The following is a 25,722-nucleotide window of genomic DNA, read 5'->3' as shown; positions in this document are numbered from 1 at the left end:
TGTAATTTTAATGGTAGGTGTATTTGAACAGTGAGAGGCAGAATAACAACAAAAAAATCCAGAAAAATGCATTTCAGAAAAGTTATACATTGATTTGCATTTTAATGAGTGAAATAAGTATTTGATCCCCTATCAATCAGAAAGATTTCTGGCTCCCAGGGGTCTTTTATACAGGTAACGAGCTGAGATTACAGTAGGAGCACTCTCGGGGAGTGCTCTTAATCTCAGCTCGTTAACTGTATGAAAGACACCTGTCCACAGAAGGAAGCAATCAATCAGATTCCAAACTCTCCATCATGGCCAAGACCAAAGAGCTGTCCATGGATGTCAGGGACAAGATTGTAGACCTACACAAGGCTGGAATGAGCTACAAGACCATCGCCAAGCAGCTTGGTGAGAAGGTGACAACAGTTGGTGCGATTATTCCCAAATGGAAGAAACACAAAAGGACTGTCAATCTTCCTCGGTCTGGGGCTCCATGCAAGATCTCACCTCATGGAGTTTCAATGATCATGAGAATGGTGAGGAATCAGCCCAGAATTACACTGGAGGATTTTGTCAATGATCTAAAGGCAGCTGGGACCATAGTCACCAAGAAAATAATTGGTAACATACTACGCTGTGAAAGACTGAAATCCAGTAGCGCCCGCAAGTCCCCCTGCTAAAGAAAGCACAAGTACAGGCTCATCTGAAGTTTGCCAGTGAACATCTGAATGATTCAGAGGAGAACTGGGTGAAAGTGTTGTGGTCAAATGAGACCAAAATCCAGCTCTTTGGCATCAACTCAACTCGCCGTGTTTGGAGGAGGAGGAATGCTGCCTATGACTCCAAGAAGACCATCCCCACCGTCAAACATGGAGGTGGAAACATTATGCTTTGGGGGTGTTTTTCTGCTAAGGGGACAGGACAACCGCACCGCATCAAAGGGACGATGGACGGAGCCATGTACCGTCAAATATTGAGTGAGAACCTCCTTCCCTCAGCCAGGGCATTGAAAATGGGTCGTGGATGGATATTCCAGCCTGACAATGACCCAAAACACACGGCCAAGGCAACAAAGGAGTGGTTCAAAAAGAAGCACATTAAGGTCCTGTAGTGGCCTAGCCAGTCTCCAGACCTTAATCCCATAGAAAATCTGTGGAGGGAGCCAAAGGGTCAGCCACAAAACCTTAATGACTTGGAGAGGATCTGCAAAGAGGAGTGGGCCCAAATTCCTTGAGATGTGAGATGTGTGCAAACCTGGTGGCCAACTACAAGAAATGTCTGACATCTGTAATTGCCAACAAGGGTTTGCCACCAAGTACTAAGTCATGTTTTGCAAAGGGGTCAAATATTTCACTCAATAAAATGCAAATCAATGTATAACTTTTTTGAAATGTTTTTCTGGATTTTTTTTGTTGTTATTCTGTCTTTCACTGTTCAGATAAACCTACCATTAAAATTACAGACTGATAGTTTCTTTGTCAGTGGGCAAACGTACAAAATCAGCAGGGGATCAAATAATATTTTCCCTCACTGTACATGAAGGCTTACCTAAGATTCTTGAGACAGGCAGGACCTACAGCAAGTCTAAAGAAGTGTATAGGACAGGTGGAAGTATGGTATAGTATAGTATCTGGGCTTCCACTTGGGCCATGGGCCAGTTTTATAAGACAGAAGTGATTGTGGCCTGCCTGAGACCACAATCAGATCAAAGGCTGTTAAGCTGTTGCACCAAATATGGGTCTGTACCTAATAGGTTTGCACCCGATTTTTAAGACATCACCCATCCACATAGCATACAGCATGAAGCCATCAAAATGACTAGTGTCATTTTTCCAAATCATTCCCTGCTGAATCACATGAAGGATGGCAACAGATGGCTCACTTGTGGGTATCTGGTGCTTCAGCTACGCATATTTGAGGTGGTCCACAGACCAGTGTTTGCAGATGGTGGTTGTAGAATACCTCTCTTGCCAGTAGGTGGCATCTGCTGTGGACAGAGAGAAGCCAGGCTGAACCAGCAGGTTTCATCCAGCTGCATGTTATGACACAGATGCAATTCACATGCTACCAGGCCATGCTGCCATCCTAAGGCATGAGTAGGACTTGGGAGGCCGCACCACTGGCCTCAGGTGTGAGCTTGCCTGGGGAGTCCTGTCAACCTCCAGATGCCAATGAGGCCAATATGGCAGCCTCCCACTCCTTATAATACCTGATGAACAGCCATGTAGTTTTGGCCATCAGGCTGGACATTTTCAAGGTTAAACCTGAAGTCAGCTTTTCTGTAGATTACTCTCATGAATATGCAGCTGGGATTCCTAGGTCCATGTTTCCTGTGGTGACTAGGTATTCTTCCACCAGTAGGCTGTGCCAGTGAACCAAGGCAATAGGAACATTGGCCATTGCCATTCTTGGGGCTTGGTGTTTGACTCTCAAAATACAATTGGCTCTGAAGCATGATTCCTTTAAGAAGGTCTTCAGGACCAGCAAAGAGATCCAGGGGTACATGAAAGTCCACTCATGAAAATGAACTGAGACACCCTTCTTGCCTTCCAGCTGCATCTACCATAGCAGCAAATTATTCTATCATGTAATGGAGAGTGGACACAGATGCAAATGCATCTTAAAGCATTTAATAAAAATGCAAACAGTCAAATCCAAAATGTGAACAGGAAAATCTAAACAGGAAACATGCAGAGGTCAGGTGATCAGCAAGCAGCATAAAGATCAAAAACTAATACTTCTAAACCAGACTATGGTAGACTGAGAAGGCTTGGTATCAAAATGTATGTAACTGAGCTTATAATTTGAATCTGAACAAGGACATATGAGGGATTAAATATAGAAACAAATCAAAGGGTAAACTAAAAACAAGTGCAGGCAATAAGGATACAAGAGGGAAACAACTTGAGACAGGATAAGAGTGGAGATGAATCATACAAAAACATGGCAATGTAAACATTTGCACGCTGACTGGCTTGGCTCTTGGCTTAAGGGGGAGATTCCTGACACTGCTAAAGACATGGTCCACAAAGAGCTTACAATGCATGCATTGTGCCATACCGTACCAGGGTGGCTGTATAGTATAGCTAGTACATTTTACTCCTTGTCTGTGCTGGCAATATCTCGAATACTTCATGTATCTAGGGTATATGGTAGGGAAGCCCTTTCTCACAAAAAAGCACGCAAGCTCAAATAAATCACCCCAAACCATTTGGCAATGTTGTCTTATGAGTACATTTCCAATGGTATAATAATTCCATAAGGTATGTTTACTTAAAAAAGTACCAAAAAACACTGTTTTAAGTGTACCATAATGGTGTCAGTATAATGGTTTTTCTTCAGTTGGAATTGTGGCTTTTATCATGGTGGAAGGAATCATAAATTGCTACAAATACCAGTTTTTAGAGAAAAACCTTAAGCAGTCTGTTAGTAAGTTGAGGATAAAAATGAATTTCATCCCTCAGCATGACAATGACCCAAAGCATACATCCAGCTATACATCTATGGGGTGATCCAAAGCAGGCTTTGCACAGGACACTTACAATTTGCTGGATCTAGAATTTGTTTTTTGCAATAAAGAGTGGGAAAGTACTGCTAATTCAAGATACACTATATTGCCAAAAGTATTCGCTCACCTGCCTTGACTCGCATATGAACTTAAGTGACATCCCATTCCTAATACATAGGGTTCAATATGACGTCAGTCCACCCTTTGTAACAGCTTCAACTCTTCTGGGAAGGCTGTCCACAAGGTTTAGGAGTGTGATTATGGGAATTTTTGACCATTCTTCCAGAAACGCATTTGTGAGGTCACACACTGATGTTGGACGAGAAGGCCTGGCTCTCAGTCTCCACTCTAATTCATCCCAAAGGTGTTCTATCGGGTTGAGGTCAGGACTCTGTGCAGGCCAGTCAAGTTCCTCCACACCAGACTCCGTCATCCATGTCTTTATGGACCTTGCTTTGTGCACTGGTGCACAGTCATGTTGGAAGAGGAAGGGGCCAGCTCCAAACTGTTCCCACAAAGTTGGGAGCATGGAATTGTCCAAAATGTCTTGGTATGCTGAAGCATTCAGAGTTCCTTTCACTGGAACTAAGGGGTCAAGCCCAGCTCCTGAAAAACAACCCCACACCATAATCCCCCCTCCACCAAACTTTACACTTGGCACAATACAGTCAGACAAGTACCGTTCTCCTGGCAACCGCCAAACCCAGACTCGTCCATCAGATTGCCAGATGGAGAAGCGCGATTCGTCATTCCAGAGAATGCGTCTCCACTGCTCTAGAGTCCAGTGGCGGCGTGCTTTACACCACTGCATCCAATGCTTTGCATTGCACTTGGTGATGTATGGCTTGGATGCAGCTGCTCGGCCATGGAAACCCATTCCATGAAGCTCTCTGTGCACTGTTCTTGAGCTAATCTGAAGGCCACATGAAGTTTGGAGGTCTGTAGCAATTGACTCTGCAGAAAGTTGGCGACCTCTTCGCACTATGCGCCTCAGCATCCGCTGACCCCGCTCCGTCAGTTTACGTGGCCTACCACTTTGTGGCTGAGTTGCTGTCGTTCCCAAACACTTCCACGTTCTTATAATACAGCTGACAGTTGACTGTGGAATATTTAGGAGCGAGGAAATTTCACGACTGGATTTGTTGCACAGGTGGCATCCTATCACAGTTCCACACTGGAATTCACTGAGCCCCTGAGAGCGACCCATTCTTTCACAAATGTTTGTAAAAACAGTCTGCATGCCTAGGTGCTTGATTTTATGCACCTGTGGCCATGGAAGTGATTGGAACACCTGATTCTGATTATTTGGATGGGTGAGCGAATACTTTTGGCTATATAGTGTATGCCACACTAAAATATCTTAAGCAAAAGTAAAATAAAATAACATGGTTTAATGAAATTTAAAGAAAAGAAAAGAAAAGAATTCCTGAATTAGAATGACCTGTTGTGGGTTCAACATATATGTCGTGTGTAGGTTCTCTCTCACTCTGAAAGATATCAAGAACAGTATTAATGCAAAACATTACATTAAGTTCAGTAAAACTGATTGTGTTCTCTGGAGAAACTAAAAACTGATTTGAATTGCAACTGAATTGCAATTTGAATTGTAATTTTCTTACATATTCTTTACATTTTTTAAATAATCATAACATATTTTACCTGTCCTTCATTTGGATCCAGGTAAACATCTGAAAGGTTATATTTGGTTAGATTAGGTCATCACATACATTTTTATGCAACTATAATCATTAATGTGTAAGAAAGACCTTCTTCTAAGTTAGGAGCAGGTACAGCTGGTGGGCTCTTCCTAGGGGCCAACTTCTTACTCGACCAATCTTTATGGGAGACTTCAGGACCTTCAATAAATAAGAAAGGAAATGAACAAGGGAGTTATGTATACATTAAGGTCTTAAAATGAAAATGCTGTTAGTTTTCTGCTTTGTAATTGGCAGTGGTGGGTCGTCAAGGCCAGCAAGGCCTTCTCTGCTGGCCTAAACAGCAATGATCTTAATTACTGACTTGCATTTTAATATATTTAATATATTTTGCCATGAATGTGTCTTAAATTATTCCCAATAGTCTATTCTCTACATTTAATAGCTTGTGTCTTGGTTGTGCTGCTTCCAGTAGTGTATATTTATGATAAGAGTATTTATCCAATCATATTTCAGCCAGTGGCTGACATCATGTGTTGCCAGAATGAAAGAAATCTGCCTTAAGGTCTTCAGAATCAACAGTGCAGGGCCTGTAGCTTAAAATAAGTGGCAATGAAATTGTTACCTTAACCGATCAGATTTCGAGTTGGCATCACTGGGGCCATCTAGCAGGCATATGATTACATCAGCAATTTCCTGTCCTTTGATTGGATAATTCGAGTAGTCAGAGGCGGCGAACCGCACATATACATTGTTTCTATATTCGCTGTGTCTCATTTCAGATGCTGCTTCCTCCGGAGATTGCAGTTTCCTGCATACGTCATCAAGAATGTTTTTTGAGAAAAGTAACCATAATAAAATTGACTATTCCTTGTGAGGTGTGAAATACTATAGCCTAATTTCTTTTTTACTTTCCTATTTAACGGTTGATTAGTATCTATTGCAGTGGCATCCAGGGGTGATTCTAGAATTTTCATTTAAGGGGGGCCCCCAATGAGGGTATAATAGTAAAAAATAAATAAATTAATTAATTAATTAAAATAAACATTTGACTAAAAGGGTAGGATGGTAAACTTGTATTGCATAGATGTGTATAAAATTTAAGTACTGAACAAGCCAAATACGAGTCTACCTGATCACACACACACACGTCCTCTGATCCTCGCTCTGTGATGCAGTGGTCTGCGGATTGAAGAACATGCTGAAAGACGGGGAAGAGCCAAAGTCTGCCGCCATTTTACATATGAAATTTAAAGGGGACTGAGGCGATCACGAATTTGTGTACAGTTTATGGAGAATCGCAGAATTTTAGGAGGGCTGAGTAGAAATGTTAGGGGGGCTAAAGCCCCCCCTAAAAATGGCCTAGCGACACCCATGGTGATGTCATAATGATAGAGGTGGATTAATTCAGGAAAGACACCAGTGAAGGCCTAGGTGTGAAATGCACAGCCCGCCACTGGTAACTGGCAATTCTAGGCAATATATCATTCACTCACTCACATTCAAAGCCATATTATCCTTTTCAGTTTTTGTAGTGGATCAAAAGCTTATTCCAGGAATATTGGGTGGGAGACAAAAACTCTCCCACTTTACACACACACGCACGCACACACACACACAGCTAGAGCAGAGGCTTTAGCTTAACCAATACACTTGGCATGTTTTGGGAGATAAAGGAATCCAGAGAACATGGAGGAAACCCACATGCACAACAACTCACTCAGAAGAACAAAAATCCACACAAAGCTCAGGATCTGGTGATATCCTGTATCACTTTACCACTTACATAAACCCTGTTTCCTTTCAGACTTTTTAGATCAATCTAAAGATAAATTAACTCAAGATCAATTTACATTCCTATACATACAATTTCATACTAATGCTTTAGTATTATAATTCATATAATTCCTATATTACTGTATTCCTAATCTCTTTGTCTGAGCATAATAGTTCACATAAGCAGTGGAACAATCAGTAAAACAATCTACAAAAAAAACTCACTCCTTCTAACATTTGTTTTGCATTGCTTACTAGCTTGTCAAGCACTGATGCATGATCTATCTATCTCTCTCTCTGTCTCTCTCTCTCTCTCTCTCTCTCTCTCTGCTATAAGGAAACTAGCCAGCAAACATTTGCAAAGGTGTACTCTTTGGTTGACACATTGTGTGAAATAGTTAAAGTGAAACAGTTAAAAAAAGAGGCTCTAAGAGAAGATTAAGTATCAGGTTTCCTGAGAGAGGCTAGTGAAAATAGCAGCCACAGATACTTTATGAGCCAGTCATTGATGTAATTCAGCACATGGGTGACCTGGAGAAAGAGCTACATCCATGCACTTTGGGAAGGCGTGTGGTAATAAGGCTAGACCTAAAGGAAGAACTCAATATTGGAAAACTTTACCCCCAAAAGTGGACACAAGAGACTTCCTAGTCAAACCAGAGTGACATGTGAGGGTCAGCATCTTGAACTTATACATTCTGAAAGTACGAATCAAGGTTCGCAGATCTAAAATTGGACAGAGGTACGAAATCATTCTTTAATTTGTGAACACTGAACAAAAATCATTTAATATATATTTCAACTTTTCGACTACCTACAGCTGTGCCACCCATGGAGATTTGCCCTGCAACTACCTAGGCATCAGTATGCACTTTTTTCAGATTTTAGCACACCAGCTAAGGTTGCACATTTAATGATGTATAATGTACAAGCTTGCATGCACAAACACACACAAAAGTGTGTACACATGAAAGCAACTGTGCCCTGTTTAATTCAGCTGCACAGTTATGTCTTCATTGTTACATTATATGTGCCACCTAAGGGTTAAACTCTCTTGCACCTATTACCACAAATTTAGCAGAGAACAAGTAATTAATTACTACATAGACACATAGAAGTTTTTTTTAGCTCAAAGAATATGACTTTTGGCTCACCAGAGGTACTGACAAAATGCTTAGTATGAACTGAATATTTCCTGAATGAGCATACACCTGCATGTCACACTACAATCCCCAAAAGCATTGTGGTCTATAAAGCTGGCCACTGCAAACCACAACTGCCAATCTGCATTGCTGCCTACAGAAATGGCTGCCCAACATACAAACACACACCCAAACCCACACCCTCAAACTCTCATTTATCATCACACTGTATTTTATGTTACCAAGACTTATGGTCTGTGTGTTTTTGATAGTGTGTGTTTTGGGACTGCAACCTTACAGTACATTTGACAGTTTTTTAATCATTTTCTCTGCAAGTGCTGTGCAGTGATTGCCTACTTTTATAACCACTAGTTATTCTAAATTCAACATTGAAAATATCAAGTTTGTTAACATGTACGGGAACTGGAAATAGAAACCCACAAATGTAAACAGTTACTAATGAAAAAGAAGTCTTTTTATTAAAAGGTTCAAATAAGTGCTCACATTTTCTGTTGGAATCAACGTAAAACTCCTGTTGGTCAGGTAGTGGCCTAGGGGACTTCTAGAAAAAAGAAAGCTTTCCTGTCACTTTTAGGTGTTATAACCATAGTTTTCTTATAGTATACAACACTCATTTATAAAAACAGGTTATTTTTTTCATATGCCATCTAACACTATTTTCTACTGTAGCACATACATTTCTCTTAAATTTGAACAATTACCATTTTAGGTGTGATCTTGGCTGGTCGTGGTGGTGGCCCTGCCTGTCTTTGGGGATTTGTGGCGTTTGAAGTTCTCTCAGGGTAACCTACATACATAAAATAGTCAAATGAACAAAATGTTCCTTCAACGCTGCGTTGGGAACACTTTGCAAAAGTTGTATCTGAAGCTCTCTATAAAATCGTACTAATTTATTGGCTTGGGTAGATCATGTGATGAAGTGGTGCATGCCAGCAAGACCATGAAAGGGTATCTACATCACATTACTCCAGGATACACCCTGTGTATGTTTGTGTTGATTGATTGTCCTGATTAATCTGTCTAGATTAGGGAAAAAGAATATATATGATGATTAGGAAAGAACAAACAGTTTAGAAAGTGGGTACATATGTGCCCCTGTTACATTACAGGAGATGACTTGCAGTTTGTCTGCGTTGTTTGGTTGATGAGCGTGTACAAATGGCTCTCAAGGGAGCCTGCTGTATGCACTGCAAAACTTAGATAATGGGTGTCGCAGGGGACTTAGATAATGGGTATCGCAGGTCGAGTTAGCAGAGACAGAACAAGAGATCGGTGATCCCCTTTCTCTTGTCTTTTCTTCTGTCCTTTCTCCCAACTCAGAGTTCTCTGATTTAGCTATGGGAGTTCGCTTTTGGATTTCTCCTGACTCAAATGAGAAATTATTATTGTCTTCATTGGACTCTGAGGAACTCAATGTGGGCAATGATGAGCGGTATGCAACCGAATTGCTTCCTGAGAGGAACAATCATTGGCGTTCATGCTATTGAAGGAAATTTCACACGGTCACTAAGCTTATTCCTTGCTCATTTAGATGTATTTCCTGCATTTGCTAAGGAAGTGCACCGGCTTCAGTCAAGAAGGTTGCAGATTGAGTTAGCAGAAGTCGACCTAGAGATGGGTGAATCCCAGTTGACTCTAATGCCTCTGTCTTAGCTCTCTATATTGTCTGCATTGGACTTTGAGGGGCTCAATTTGGGCTACAAGGAGCAAGCAGCAATCGAATTGCCACCGCATTCTGCGGTATTTTAAAGAGCTCCTGGCAGAGATTACATGTGCTGTTGCTAAGCTTAGCTTAGATTGGCCTGATGAAAAAGGTTAGTATTAAGCTTAGCTTAATGACCGCTACCTAGCTTCACGTCGCCTTCCACCTCCATGCAGACATTTCCTTTGTTCCCAGCACACTGAGGTGCCAAGGTTGTGGAATAATCCTTATTTTGCTGTTGTTCACCTCAACCATTGTGGCCCTAGATGAACACAGTATGCAGTGATGACTAGGGTTGAAGAGACTCTAGCAAGCTATCTCTCCCCTTCATCAGCTGCATGGAGAAAGTCTTGTCAAAGTCTTGCATGGAGAAAGTCAGTGGTTCTGGAGGGGCTTCTTTAAGCCCCCTTTGTGCCAATGGAGTCAGCCTCTGAGGTGTTTGACCCTAGAAATGGCTCTGCTATTAGCCAGTTGTATGTTTTTTCTGCATGTCCTCTGCCCTCTGTCCCTCGAGTTGGCAGAGCAGGAGAGACTACACCTGATTGTGCCAAGTTCAGGTTCTCAGCACTGAAGCCCATTGCTTGAGTGTGTGGTATAAGTCCTCTCCCTTTTCGTCTGCTATTGTGGCCACAACAAAAGCAACCTAGTCTCCAAGCAGCGCCTTGTGCTGTGTAGTGGTAGCTATCTCCTCAGCTTTTGAGGTATGGCTGTGTCTTTGCCTCTAGAGATTATGGCACACTCCACTAGGTGTATCACCTTGTCCAGCACTCTGGCTAGGGGCATTCCCCTACAGGATATTTGTGCTGCAGTGCGGTCCTCTCCACACACCCATATCAGGTTCTATATCCTGGAAGTGGACCCCACTCCTGGGTCCTGAGTCTTACAGAGCTAACATTCCTCTGCTCCTGCCTTGTTCATGCCCTTTCATGACCTCTGGGACAGACATCTGCTGGCGTGTGACCACAGTGGTATTGGCATATTGGCAGTTTTGAGTTTCCTCAAAACATATGTACACATATGTACACATATGTACATATGTACACATGTACATATGTAACCCAGTTCCCTGAGAAAGGAACGAGACACTGCATTGCTTGCCATGCCTGGGAAGCTGGAGTAATGTCACACAGATGCCCTATTACGGTCTTGCTGGCACATTCCACTTCATCACATGACCTACCTGAGCCGATAAATTGGCACACAGAGCTTGAGACACAACATTCGCAAAGAAGCATTCCTATATCCTCATCCATGATGCAACATCTTGTTCCCTCCTCAGGGAACCAGGTTACATATGTGATGTGATGAAGTGTCATGTGAAGATGCTACATATGTATCCTGGTGTAGTTTTAATACATTCATACAATTTTAAATATATTTATAAAACACCCACTAATAAGAAGCTTTGGCATTTTGGCAGTATGTGCTTTGGGGGAAAAAAAGACCTTCACAAAATACATGTAATGCAATGTAATTACAAAATAAGAAGTACCTAGGTACACATTCTCTTCTACATGCCGATGCTGAACTTTGATAGTAGGACGCTCACAAGGGGGAGCTTCATATGTATCACCATCTTCCTCATCCTACAGAAACAAGCACAGAGGCAAGCAGAAAACTTGTTAGCAGACAATTTACTTTAAGGTTTTTCAGTTTCTGAATTATTTGGAATAAATTCATAATTTTTGTAATTTATCAAATTTCTGACATGATGGTCAATACAAACATTTTACATTCACCATTTGCTGTATCTCAGCAAAGCTTTGACATTTTCACACCAACTTTACTCTAATTAGGAAAAAAGTGCTTTCCCCATTACTTTTGAAGTGTGTTTAACATTTTGGTTTGACTTTTGGTTCCTGAGAAACTAACTGACCACACCCCAACCTTTGCAGACATCCTCAGAACCATGTATTTAATTCAATTCTATTACATACATAAAACAGAATTCTGAGGTTATATGCAAATTTTGAGATGTGGATTAGCAAAGGATGCAGTGGTAATGGTAGATAAAATTCTCTCAGCAGTCAGGAGACCAATCAAGCTGAAATTTGGTAATGTGCATCAATGTACTTATCTGCAAGTGTATTTTTACTATTGACCTAAAAAAAAAAAAAAAAAAAAAAAAAAAAACAATTAGCCATAAGCTAATGGGTTGATATTGAACTATTGTTATTAAGCTTAATTGGAATGTTTAGGAATGGACCCACTCCTAGGTGATGCATTGTCATCTAAATTCCAGCTCAGTCTGACTTATTGTAATTAACAGAGAACAAGAGCCTTGACAAGAGCCATCTGACCTTAGCACCACCCTGTTTTCATGATTATGAACCAGACTTTGCATGTGACCTCAGAATCCTGTCCTGTATATGGCTTTCATGTTTTGTGAAAATCCATTTATGAACTCATGAGTTACAGCTGTTTGAGTAAATTACACTCCAGATCATCAGAACTGACTGATGTATGATGGCCATATTGTTTAGAAGTTTCAGTATGTTTTCAGGCAGTGGCCAGTTTCCAGGGGAATGTATAACTAACATGCTGGAAGCTGATTGGCTTAAAGCAATCATGTTTTTAAAGTAATTAGGCAAACATCTAATATCCAATTACAGATAACTACACTGATGCACACAAGTTTCAGCTAAATTTTTACCCAACCTTAGCTCTGCCTAGTTTTTTTTGTTTTGTTTTATGTTTTAGAGATCCCAAAAGATAAGTATGTGATGTGTAAGTAAGTAAGTAAGTAAGAATGTGTAAGGTAATGATTCTCTATAGCACCTCCATAAGGCTGATTAGACTCATCTCTCTTTCCTGTTTAGAAAATCTACCAAAACAACAAGGTTTCAAGCATGTACATGGCCCCCTAATAAGATAAAAAGATGAAGAACAAGAAATCATGCAATTATAATAGTGTGTCTACTCTCCCTTGGTGCTTGCCCCCAAAAAACAGAATTATTTCAGAATTATAAACAGAATTGTGACAACAAATGAATGCAAAAAAGCCTTTGTGTTTGCATTCACTATACTTACTAATTCATCTTCAGACCAACCACATCCTGCTATGGTATCTAAAAAAAAAAGTGAGCACAAAAAAGTGAATACCAACAACATAGTAATAGAGATGGACATGCTCGTCATTTTATGTACTCTTCAGCATGTGCTTATAATCCAAGAAATCCAATTCTCTGTGATGCTACAGCAATTATATGAACAGTCCTATATGTGAAAACATCGAATCAATTTAATTTCAGTGTAAAAGTGCAAAATATATATATAAAAAATTAAAATATATAGATGATTTTAATTAAAGTTCTATTTCACCCCTTCTAACAACCAGAGGCAGTGTTTAATACTAGAATCTGCTCTTGTATACACACCATACTTCAACAATTATGAGATAATCTCTATAAATGTCTTCATGTCATGTCATCTTTTCTCTACTCACTGAGCCCATGTTAGACTATACGTAGATATTGAAAATAACATTAGCTGCCAATCAGTTTGTGCCAGACTGATTCCAAAGTGAACTTGTGGCCAAATCCTGTGCTCCATCCTAATATTATTTCAAATTTGTGAACCAGGTTATTGACCTTGCAGCAGTTCTTCTACCAAGATCAATCTCCTCTCCATTGACCAAACAGAATTTGTCCCATTGGATGACAAAGGTTATCAGCACAGGTATGAACAGGCTGGAAACAGGCTGCTGTCTTTACTGTGACATGCAATTACATGGGTTATAGTGAATGGCATCAGGACAGTTGTGATGCAGCTACCTGGGTATCACCTCTTCAGATTCAAGGCCATCACCTGTCCAGTCAGTCCCTGTTCTTTACAAGGGGGACATAGGATGCTAGTAATATTTGCCCCCTCCTGATTTCATGGGCTTCATATCCTCATACAAAATGTAATATAAGGCAAGGAGAACATATGGAAACACCAATTCATTAATTGAATAAAAAGATTTTGTGGCACTTTCACTAAAGAAGTTACATGGTATGAAGATATATAGAGCAAATTTTAAGTTCACTGTTACTTTGTGACTGTTGAAGATATCAGCATGGTATTTACACCAGTGAAAAGCATATTCAGGCATTAAATATATATACATACATACATATACATATACATACATACATACATACATACATACATACATACATACATACATACATATATATATATATATGCGATTCTTGTCCATTTATTTGAATTTGACAAACTACTGTATACCTCACATTTTGACTGTCAAATGTGTTAAGGACCGACAAGTATGACTTCTGAGTTTTTAATAATTATGTACCTGTTCTTTTGGGTGGAGGAGGAGGTCCACAGTGCCTGAAAGATATTTAAAAATAAAGCAACTCTCCAAAATGACATATAAACTACCAGAAGTAAAATATTATAGCTGAAGAAAGCATGTAATTTTCAAATACTTACAAGTTTTTCAGCTTTTCAAAGAAACTCTGAAAAAGAGTATGTGCATAATTTATGAACGAAATGAAAACAAGTACAAATGTTACTAAATGTAAAAGCAAATATTTGGACATTGGAACAGTTATTATTTACTGTATTATAACAGTATACTGGAGTTTATATAAACTCCCAATACCTAAATAATATGAGCAATATAATTATATGATATGAGATCAAAGGGCAGACTTTCAGCTTTGATCTGAGGGTATTTGCAAATTGGATGAATTATAGGAACTACACTTTTTATATTTTAACCTCATTTTTAAGGTACAAAACATAATTAGACAGTTGGTTACTCCAGCTTCATGTTACATGCTATTTCCTCATTATTTACATTTATGATATTTGGCAGACATCCTTATCCAGAGTGACTCCAGAGTTACATTTAAACTCATTTTATACAACTAAGGGGCCCAGCAGTGGCAGCTTGATGGACCTGGAATTGGAACTCACAGTAGTCCAACAGTAATCCAACGCTTTATATACTTAGTGCCTATATAAAAAAATTCTCTACCTTGTGTTCTTGTGTTCTCTCCTGTTTAGTTTTGTGTTGGTGTGTTTGCCTGTGTGTCAGGGTGTAGTGCTTCACTTTGCACCTCTCCATGATGGAATCATTAAACACACTTGCTCTCCATAACCTAGCCAATTAACATTGGCTACTCATAGTTAGGTTCCAGGGCAGTAACATGTCATGCCTACCCATGTTTGTTTTCCACAACAATATTTTCCTAGTGTTTTTTATGATTGCTCTCTCTCTTTTGCTCCAGATCCACCTGCTCACTTCCTTCTACACCCAGACTGGCTTTGAGGATCACCAATTGAACTCCCATCCCGCAGACATAACATCAAGTTTTGACCTCACCAACTGCTCAAACCCACTCCTGCTCCACCTCACTCCCTGTCCCTGTGGTGCACTGACAAAGCATGTAACCCCAACAACATCAAACCTGCATTTTGCCAAATCAAAACATGCAGACCAAATTATCTGCCGTGGCAACCCTGAAAAGGGAGCTTTGCCAAATGGCTTCACATGCTACATGTCTGAAATCTGTCCTATCACCAATGGCTGCTATAACAGCCATTCCCATCAATAAGCCTTCCAGACCTCTCAGTGGGGCATCCTGAGTACAATGACCTGGGAAAAGTGTTCAGCAAAGACTGGCCATCTCTCTACCACCTCACTGCCCATATGATTTTTCGGCATACTCCATCCATGGAAGAAACTCACGTAGGTGCCGTTTGCTGTTCTGCCTGGACATTGGATTGTGGGATGCACATGAAATAGTTGGGATATTGAGTTCTTGGACCAGCTGGTGAGGAATAAGATTAATGGCTGTGCTGGATTCCACGAGGGCAGATACTAGGCGACTCCAACCAGTGTGGGCCAGGGTGGCAGGCAAACAGAAACAGTGTGGGCTTTAGGAGGTTGTTACCTGAGCAGCTTTATTAGGGCAGGCTGCACACCGGTGTCCAGGTCAAGTCAAAGTCAAAGAAGCTTTATTGTCACTTCAACTATATATAGCTGATGCAGTACACGGTGAAATGAAACAATGTTCCTCCTAGACCCAAGGTGCTACACATAACAAAAACAAAGTACAGGTGACGCAGACAGACATAGAGCTAAACATAGAGATAAGGCTAAGCTATACTTAAGGTGCAATCTTAGAAACTAGACATACAACAGAAGTGCACAGGATGACAAGACAAGACAGTGCAGACAAAACAAGACATATAACGCCGACTCTGTGCAAAAGGATACTGTTGACAGTGAGTGCAAATATTAAAGTTAACATGTAAACAGGATCAATAAAAAGTGTAAAGTGTAATGAAAGTGACGTGTGTGCAAATAGGACAATTTTGTGCGTGTATGTGGATGTGACTGTGTCCAGCACAGTACAGTTCTCTGTTGAGAGCAGTTCTCAGTTGTGTGCGTGTGTCCGTGTCCAGCACAGTTCAGTTTCTCTGTTGAAAATTTCAGTTTCTCTATTGAGATCAGATCTCAGTTGTGTGTGTGCGTGTGTGTGTGTGTCCGTGTCTAGTTCAGTTCAGTTCTCTGTTGAGATACCTGATTGCCTGAGGGAAGAAGCTGTTCAACAATCTGGTTGTGCAGGTCCGAATGCTTCGGTACCTCTTTCCGGATGGCAGAAGATGATCTTCTCAGCTGTGCTCACTATCCGCTGAAGGGTCTTGCGAGCCGAGACAGTGCAATTCCCAAACCAGGCAGTGATGCAGCTGCTCAGGATGCTCTTGATGGTCCCTCTGTAGAAGGTGGTCAGGATGGGAGGTGGAAGATGAGCCTTCCTCAGTCTTCGCAGGAAGTAGAGATGCTGCTGGGCTTTCTTGGTGATGGAGCTAGTGTTTAGTGACCAGGTGAGGTCCTCCGCCAGGTTAACACCAAGGAATTTGGTGCTCTTGATGATCTTCAGTGGAGAATGGTCACTCTGTGCTCTCTTGAAGTCAACAACCTTCTCTTTCATTTTCCCCATGTTCAGAGACAGGTTGTTGGCTTTACACCAGGCTGTTAGCCATTGCACCTCCTCTCTGTATGCTGACTCCTCATTCTTGTAAACTTGATGTCGTTGGAGCTGTTCATTGCTGCAAAGTGAACAGCAGTGGACTGAGCACACAGCCCTGAGGAGCTCCAATGCTCAGTGTGGTGATGCTGGAGATGCTGTTCCTGATCTGGACTGACTGAGGTCTTCCAGTCAGGAAATCCAGGATCCAATTGCAGAGGGAGGTGTTGATGTTGAGGTGTTTATAGGTAAGTGTCTTTATTGTCCAGGTGTGTGAGGGCCAGATGGAGGGTTGTGGTGATGGCATAATTGGTGGAGCGATTTGGATGATACACAAACTGAATGGGGTTGAGTGAAAGTGGCAGCAGGTTCTTGATATGCCTCATGACGAGCCTCTCAAAGCACTTCATGATGATGGGTGTGAGTGCCACGGGACGGTAGTCATTGGGGCAGGACCCTGGAGACTTCTTTGGCACAGGGATGATGGTGGTGGACTTTAGGCACGTTGGGACGACAGCCCTGCTCAGGGAGATGTTGAAGATGTCTGTGAAGACATCCACGCTAGCTGTTCTGCACATTCCCTGAGCACTCTGCCAGGAATGTTGTCTGTCCAGTAGCTTTCTGTGGGTTAACTCTGCGTAGAGTTTTCTTCACATCGGCCGTGGTGAGACAGAGCACCTGGTCCTCTGGAGAAGGGATGGTCTTCCTCACTGTCACATCATTTCATGCCTCAAACCGAGCATAGAAGCTGTTCAGCACATCTGGAAGGGAGGCATCACTGTCACAGGCAGGTGCAGCTGGCCTGTAGTTGGTGATTGACTGGATGCCTTGCCACATGTGCCAAGTGTCACCACTGCTCTGGAAGTGGCCGTGGATTCTCTGGGAGAGTGCACGCTTTGCCTGATGGCTCGAGACAGTTTGGCCTGTGCTGTTCTTAGGGCATCCTTGTCTCCAGCTCTGAAGGCAGAGTCTCTGGATTTTAGCAGCGCACACACCTTTGCAGTCATCCACAGGTTCTGGTTTGAACGTGTGGTGACGGTCTTGGAGACAGTCACGTCATCAATGCAATTAATGTAGCTGGTCACTGATGACGTGTATTCTTCCAAGTCTGTGGTGTCGCCATTGGTCGCAGCCTCCCTGAACATGTCCCAGTCAGTGCACTTGAAACAGTCCTGAAAAGCAGAGATGGCTCCTGCTGGCCAGGTTTTAACCTGTTTCAGAACTGGTTAAGAGCGTCTGATGAGTGGTCTTTTTGCTGGAATCAACATAACAGAGATGTGGTCTGAGTAGCTGAGGTGTGAGCGGAGCTCTGCACAATACGTGCCGGGAATGTTTGTGTAAACAAGATCCAGCATGTTCGGCCCTCTCTTCACAAAGTCCACATGCTGATGGAATTTGCATGGTTGAAATCTCCGGCTATAATAAACAGTCTGTCGAGATGAGCATTCTGCAGCTCTCTAATAGCTCTGTACAGCTCACACAGAGCCTCCTTAGCATTAGCACTGGGGGGAATGTACACTCCAACAATGAAAGTGGTGGTGAATTCCCAGGGTAAATAAAAAGGTCTGCATCTAACAGTCACAAACTCCACTAGCGATGAACAGTAATTAGACACAAGCACAGAGTCCTTACACCATTCCGTGTTGATGTAAACACACACACCACCACCGCAAGTCTTACCGCACAGAGCTGCATTTCTGTTGGCACAAAATGTGATTAGCCCGGCTAGCTGAATGGCAGTGTCCGTAACTCTGCCGCTGAGCCATGTCCTGTAAAAACAAAGATGCAGCAGTCTCTGTAGTCACGCCGTGTAGTTTGCTGTAGTCAGATATAGTCCAGTTTATTACCCAGGGAGCAGACATTTGATAGCAGTATGGAGGGGAGTGCCGGCCAGCTAGGGTTTTTTTTTTAACCTAGCACGGACACCTGTCCTATTGCCGTGTTTCCGCTTTCTCGCACACCGCTTCCATAGACTCCTCTCCCGGCCACCGCCATCAGGCAACCGGAGGGCTTGGGGCCTGGTCTCCGCAGCAAGCCGAGATCACAAAGCTTTCTCCATAGGTCATCATGCACATTGGCTGGTGCACGATTCCCATAATTCAGTAGCGTCTGGCAGTCGTACACATGAACACAGTTGTATCTGGCATCCATATGCTGGGAAAGTTGGGCTATCAAAGGACAATAGCAGTATTGGACCAGAGTGGCCGCTGCGTGCTACTGCCGCGCCGCCATCTTGGATGACACACAATACTAGGTACACAATACTTGGTAGACCACAATACAGGCATAGCTGTAGGGCCATGCGACACTGATGCTCCTGGATGGTGATCTGTTTTCCCCAGCTGTACAGACTCCACAGTAGAAAAAATAAACAAGAAAAAACGATAAACAAAGCACTAGGTCAAACAGGAAAGCAGATGAGTGCAATAGAACAATATGCTTGGTAAGGTAGACAAACTGACAATACTTCACAATATGCTCTCAGAGCACCAGGGAGAGTTAGAACTACTTGTTGACTGATTCAAGCATGGTCACAAGACACGCAAGGAGTGTACCAAACTTGTTTGTGACAGCAACTGGCCCAGTTGATACACCTGCTGATAAAAGTATCTGGTATATTATATGCTGTGAACAATTGTGTAATACATGCCAACATACAAATGACATCCACTGATTGAAAAATCTGGTCAATCATTGTATTCAGTTACTCAGCTGACCTCATTTTTTACATGATGGACCAGGATAAATCTGGACCCAGAGTCCAATCTTTATGCTCCCTAGCAAATTGAAGCCATTTTTTTTACAATTAGCCTCACTGATGAGTGGTTGTCTTAAGACTACAAAGCTGTTTAATGGCAATCCCTTGAGCTCTATTTGCATTGTGACTGTGAACATGTGCTTAATTTCACTATTAAACATAGCCAGTTCTACCACTGTATTTTTTTACGATTTGATTTCAACAACGTTTACTTTTTTTTACCGAAACACATTTCTTTCTAGAAGATGATGGCTCACCATATATCCTTCCAGATTTTCCTAATGTGTTCCACAGTTTTTAACCCAATTTAATAGTTTCAGCTTTGTTCTTTCCTTTGCTTTATATAGTTTTGTTATTATACAGTTGTTACATTTTACATTTTTTTCTATTTTTTTTCTATTCCCTAACCAGATAGATCAGGGAGCCTTCAATGTAAAGATGGACAATACCACTGCTTCTCATCATCTCTTCGCCTCATTTCACTACATGACCACCCCATACTGCTGCTGTCTGCACACTGCACATTTATTGCACATTATACACTTTATATAGTTTTGTTATTATACAGTTGTTACATTTTACATTTTTTTCTATTTTTTTTTCTATTCCCTAACCAGATAGATCAGGGAGCCTTCAATGTAAAGATGGACAATACCACTGCTTCTCATCATCTCTTCGCCTCATTTCACTACATGACCACCCCATACTGCTGCTGTCTGCACACTGCACATTTATTGCACATTATACACTTTATATAGTTTTGTTATTATACAGTTGTTACATTTGACATTTTTTTCTATTGTTTTCTATTCCCTAACCAGGTAGATCAGGGAGCCTTCAATGTAAAGATGGACAATAGTTTTGTTATTATACAGTTGTTACATTTTTTCTATACATATTCTATATTTTATATACATATATTCTGTATACATATTATACCCTACCTTACATTATTTATATTTTATTTTATTTATATTTTGTTTTTACCTACTGTGGAAATTGTAGTTTTTATATTTAATATTTTGTCTTTTATATTTTACATTTTATCCTTGTCTTTTTTTCTGTCCTTATTCCTTTTCCTTTTCAAGGGTCAAAATAGTCATGTAAGCGTTTCACTGCATATCATACTGTGTACGATTGTGTATGTGACAAATAAAATTTGAATTTGAATGTCCAGTGGGGGAGGGGGTGCTGTGCTAGGGGTGGCTCTGTTGAGTGTCCCAGACTTGAGTAGGGACATGTGTTTCAAAATGGCGGCATGGCAGTAGCACGCATGGCAGTAGCACGCAGCAGCCACTCCAGAACCAAAATGGTGCTATTTCTTTGCTTTAGCCCGAATTTCAAGTTGCATGGATGCCAAAGACAGTGGTGTTCATGTATACGACCACCAGACAATACTACGATACAGAAATCATGCAATTACTAACCTGCATGATAAAGTACTCGTGACCTCGGCTTGCTGCGAAGACCAGGCCTTCAGGCGTTGGCGTCGCCTGATGCTGGTGGCTGGGAGAGAGGATGTCGCAAGCGGTGCTCGAGGAAGTGGAAGGGCTCTACGGATCTATTAGCGAGCTGTAGAATGCTCACCCCGACGGACTGTTTATTATCGCTGGAAATTTCAATCATGCAAATCTCCAAACAGTGCTCCCAAAATTCCATCAGCATGTGGTCACGAGAGGTGCAAACACGCTGGATCTTGTTTACACAAACATTCCTGGTGCATATCGTGCAGAACCCCGCCCCTACCTCGGCTACTCAGACCACATCTCTGTTATGCTATTTCCATGTTAAATAGGTTAAAACCTGGCCATCTGCTCTTCAGGACTGTTTTGAGTGCACTGACTGGAATATGTTCAGGGAGGCTGCAACCAACGGCGACTCTATCAACTTGGAAGAGTACACGGCATCAGTGACCAGCTACATCAGCAAGTGCATCGATGATGTGACCGTCTCCAAGACCATCACCACACATTCCAACTAGAAACCGTGGATGACTGCAAAAATGCGTGCTCTCCTGAAGTTGAGAAACTCTGCCTTCAGAGCAGGGGAAAAGGCGGCCTTTAAAACAGCAAGAGCCAGAGAATCCACGGCCACTTTCAGGAAAGCAGAGACTGCTGACGCATGTGCAGGGCATTCAGGCAATTACAGAACAACATCACCTGCCTGTGCCAGTGACGCCTCCCTCCCAGACGTGCTGAACGACTTCTATGCTCGGTTTGAGGCACAGAACAACTCAACAAGAGTGAGGAAGACCATCCATCCTCCTAAGAACCAGGTGTTCTGTCTTTCCAAAGCTGACATGAAGAGAACTCTATGCAGGAGTTAACCAACAGAAGTCTGCTGGACCAGACAAAATTCCTGGCAGAGTGCTCAGGAAATGTGAAGAGCAGCTAGCAGATGTTTTCACTGACACCTGAGCAGCTCCATCGTCCCAACGTGCCTCAAGACAACAACTATCATCCCTGTGCCTAAGAAGTCTACGGTTTTCTGCCTCTATCACCATCGTCCCATCACACTCACACCAATAGTGATGAAATGCTTTGACATGCTCATCATGAGGCACATCAAGACACAGCTACCACCCTCACTGGACCCCTTGCAGTTTGCGTATCGTCCTAACCACTCCACGGACAATGGACAAGTTCAGCATTCAACACAATCATCCCTAGTATCCCCAGGTGATTGAGAAGCTGAGCCTGCTAGGCCTGAACACCTCTCTCTGCAACTGGATCCTGGATTTCCTGACTGGAAGACCTCAGTCAGTCCAGATCGGGAACAGCATCTCCAGCACCACCACACTGAGCACTGGATCTCCTCAGGGCTGTGTGCTCAGTCCACTGCTGTTCACTTTGCTGACTCATGACAGTGCAGCAATGAACAGCTCCAACCACATCATCAAGTTCGCAAGAACGATGAGTCAGCATACAGAGAGGAGGTGCAATGGCTAACAGCCTGGTGTAAAGCCAACAACCTGTCCCTGAATATCGACAAGACTAAAGAGATGGTTGACTTCAGGAGAGCACAGAGTGACCATTCTCCGCTGATCACTGACGGAGCCTCTGTGGAGATCGTCAAGAGCACCAAATTCCTTGGTGTTCATCTGGCAGAGAACTTCACCTGGTCACTCAACACCAGCTCCATTACCAAGATAGCCCAGCAGCGCCTCTACTTCCTGAGGAGGCTGAGGAAAGCCCATCTCCCTCCCTCCATCCTGACTGTGTGGGACCAACGAGAGTGTCCTGAGCAACTGCATCACTGCCTGGTTTGGGAACTGCACTGTCTCAGATCGCAAGACCCTTCAGCAGATAGTGAGGACAGCTGAAAAGATCACTGGAGTCTCTCTCCCCTCTATCACGGACATTTACATTACATGCTGAATCCACAAAGCAAACAGCATTGTGGATGACCCCACACACCCCTCACACACACACTCTTTGCCTTCCTGCCATCTGGAAGGAGGTACCGAAGCATTCGGACCCTCACAACCAGACTGTGTAACAGTTTCTTCCCTCAAGCCATCAGGCTCCTCAACACCCAGGACTGAACTGTACAAAACTCTCAAATCTCTCTCTCTCTCTCACACACACACACCCAGGACTGAACTGTACAAAACTCTCTTTCTCTCTCTCACACACACTCTCTCTCTCTCTCTCTCTCTCTCTCTCTCAACTGTGTGAACAGACATATTGTTCATTACTTATTGCACTACCTCAACCCTTGTTAATATTTCATCTGCTGCTATTTTTATGTTTATTTCTACTTGCACTACCTCAACTGCTGCTACTGCATTTTTGCACAATGCGTGTTGCAGGCCATTATATATATATTACATCATTTCATTCTATTTTATTTTCATTTCATTGGACATGTTCTCTTTCGGTGCTATGTGTTTTTGTGTTGTTTTTTTTGTACTTATTGTTTCTGCACTGTCAAAGACATGACAAAGCTCTGTTTCCACATAGATGCACACTTTGCATTTTATGTGGCTAGGACAAACTCCTGTCCTAGCTCTGTGTTGGTGTTTTTTTGTGTTTGAGCTTTGTTGTATGTTTATGTAGCACCAGGGTCCTGGAGAAATGTTGTTTCATTTCACTATGTACTGAGTCAGCTATATGTGGTTGAAATGGCAATAAAAGCTTATTGAATCTTGAATCTTGAATGTGGAAGGAAATTGATATTCAGATAGGAGGGAATTTGAGATGGTATGTAACTGGATTCACCTGTCTTAAAATCTTGTTTGACTTGTTGTCCATTAACCTGCATATGCTGGTGTTGAATCACCCTCTGCAGCTGCACTTGAGCACTCTACCACACACTGTGCCATTTGACTGTGCTATTTGTCCTTGGGGAGGCCATAGACCAGGAACATGTGGTGATAAAGGCAGTGGCTGTCTCCATGGCTGTGGGTAAACCTCTGAGTGAGACCAGTGAGGAATGCCTTAGATATCATTGATAGCCTATGATAACTTGGATAGTGGTGTACCCCTGAAAATTTGGTAGGTCCATAATGAAATCTATGGCCAGGTGTGACTAAGGACATTGGGGCATCGGCAGTAGGTCAAGGAGACCCGTGGGGAACTGGCCTTGGCTGTCATGAATCTTTTCTTGAGATCTTCAAAGGTGACCTGAATGGCATCACTTCAACTGGGTTTCTTGTGCTTTCCCATAGCAGAGAGGTGAGTGAGACAGCTACCATGCTGTAATCTTTATTGAAGCAGCAATAGAAGTTTGCAAACCCCAGAAATCATTGTAATTCCTATGGTGGGTCTAGGCCATTCCATCACAGCTTGTACCTTGCTTTAACCTGTCCATTTCAACTCCTTGGTGGCTGATAACATATCACAAGAACAAAGTTATAAAGCAGTGGAACTCACACTTTTCTGCTTTCACAAACAGATGGTGTTGCAGAGGCATAGAAGGACAGTCTGTAAATGGGTCACTTGTTTTATGGATTTAGAGTAAAGTTATCAATATAGACTATGACATACTGAATGAGTAGGTCATGAAATATTTTGTTGCTGAAGCACTGAAAGTCAACTGGAACTTTGGTCAGGCCATAAGGCATGATTTGATATTCATAGTGCCCCCTAAATGTAATGAAAGCCGTTTTCCACTCGTCTCCCTCTCTGATTTGAATGATGTTATAGGCACTTCTCAGGTCTAGCTTGGTGAATAATCTGGCCTCTCATAGTTGTTCCAGTGCTGAAGGAACCAGCGGCAGGGGGTAAGGTTGTTTTTTTTTTTTTTACAGCACTTGCATTGAGGCCTTGATAACCAATGCACGGTTGGAATGTCAATGTCTTTAATCAGTTGGTGGTGGATAAGGTTTATGGCTGAGCCAGAATCTACAAGAGCTGAGACATTACAAATCTGATAAGCATGGCTTAGAGAGGAATAAGCAGAAACTGTGAGGACATGAGGTTGGGCTCACCTTGGCAGTCATGTTGGGGCAAGCCATGCAGCGATGTTCCGGTTGTCCACAATAAAAGCACAGTTGTTGGGATAGACATCACTGTTGCTCTTCAGCTAAGACCTGTGTTTTTCCCAGCTGCATAGGCTCCACAGTTACTTGTGGTGCTGTGTGTGAGGCTTCTCTGGAGGTGGAGAAGGCTCAGGGAGCTGCAATGAATGGCTGGTTGCACATTAGATTAAGCATAGGGCCAGATTTATGAACTGAGACAGGGTAAGTAGCTCACATGCCATTTCAGCCTGTAGGATTAGATTAAGTGCTTCCCTGAAAACAGCCCACAAGGCAGCGTCGTTCCTTTCACTCTGACAGTCGAAAGTCTGGAATTGGACAGCATATTCTGCTACCATGCTAGCACCCTAGCATAGTTGTAGCAGCTGCCCAGAAATGTCCCTTCCTCCTGTAGGGTTCTTGAAAACATCCCTTATTTGCTGGGAGAAGTATGTGAACACCAGATTTGGGGGTCATTATTCCATGCTGCCAACACCCATTCCAGCACTTTTCCTGTAAGAAGAGACATAATGAAAGCAAACTGAGTTGTTTCATTTAGGTAGGCCTCAGGGTGACGGATGAGATCATTGCTGAATTGTTGTAAGAATCCCTTAAATTTTTCTGCAGAACTTGTCTGGGAGTGCCATCTTGGCGGGATCAGGTCACAGTGGTTGGAAAGCTCGGTGTTAACCAGCTTTTTGTTCATGGCCTGGAGCATGGTAGTTCTGGTG

At 42.3% G+C, this 25,722-nt stretch overlaps 2 protein-coding genes across 5 annotated transcripts in view; one reads left to right on the top strand and one right to left on the bottom strand.

Annotated features, from left to right (window-relative positions):
- Positions 1 to 25,722, top strand: part of LOC131353269 (uncharacterized) — a 230,517-nt gene that overhangs the window by 184,751 nt on the left and 20,044 nt on the right. The window lies entirely within an intron of this gene.
- The window catches only part of si:dkeyp-117b11.1 (B-cell linker protein), a 55,435-nt gene that overhangs the window by 24,603 nt on the left and 5,110 nt on the right, over positions 1 to 25,722 (bottom strand). For all 4 annotated transcript variants that reach the window (XM_058390174.1, XM_058390175.1, XM_058390173.1 and 1 more), the window contains exons 2-10: positions 14,227 to 14,252; positions 14,090 to 14,124; positions 12,820 to 12,857; positions 11,282 to 11,375; positions 8,789 to 8,874; positions 8,571 to 8,628; positions 5,260 to 5,349; positions 5,153 to 5,181; positions 4,935 to 4,980 (exon numbers count right to left, since the gene is read on the bottom strand). In XM_058390174.1, the coding sequence (XP_058246157.1) occupies positions 4,935 to 4,980; positions 5,153 to 5,181; positions 5,260 to 5,349; positions 8,571 to 8,628; positions 8,789 to 8,874; positions 11,282 to 11,375; positions 12,820 to 12,857; positions 14,090 to 14,124; positions 14,227 to 14,252 (502 nt within the window). The remainder of the gene's footprint in view (positions 1 to 4,934; positions 4,981 to 5,152; positions 5,182 to 5,259; positions 5,350 to 8,570; positions 8,629 to 8,788; positions 8,875 to 11,281; positions 11,376 to 12,819; positions 12,858 to 14,089; positions 14,125 to 14,226; positions 14,253 to 25,722) is intronic.

This window comes from Hemibagrus wyckioides, linkage group LG05 (assembly GCF_019097595.1).
Source record: "Hemibagrus wyckioides isolate EC202008001 linkage group LG05, SWU_Hwy_1.0, whole genome shotgun sequence".
Lineage (NCBI taxonomy): Eukaryota > Metazoa > Chordata > Actinopteri > Siluriformes > Bagridae > Hemibagrus > Hemibagrus wyckioides.
This window is presented reverse-complemented; position numbering and strand designations above follow the sequence as displayed.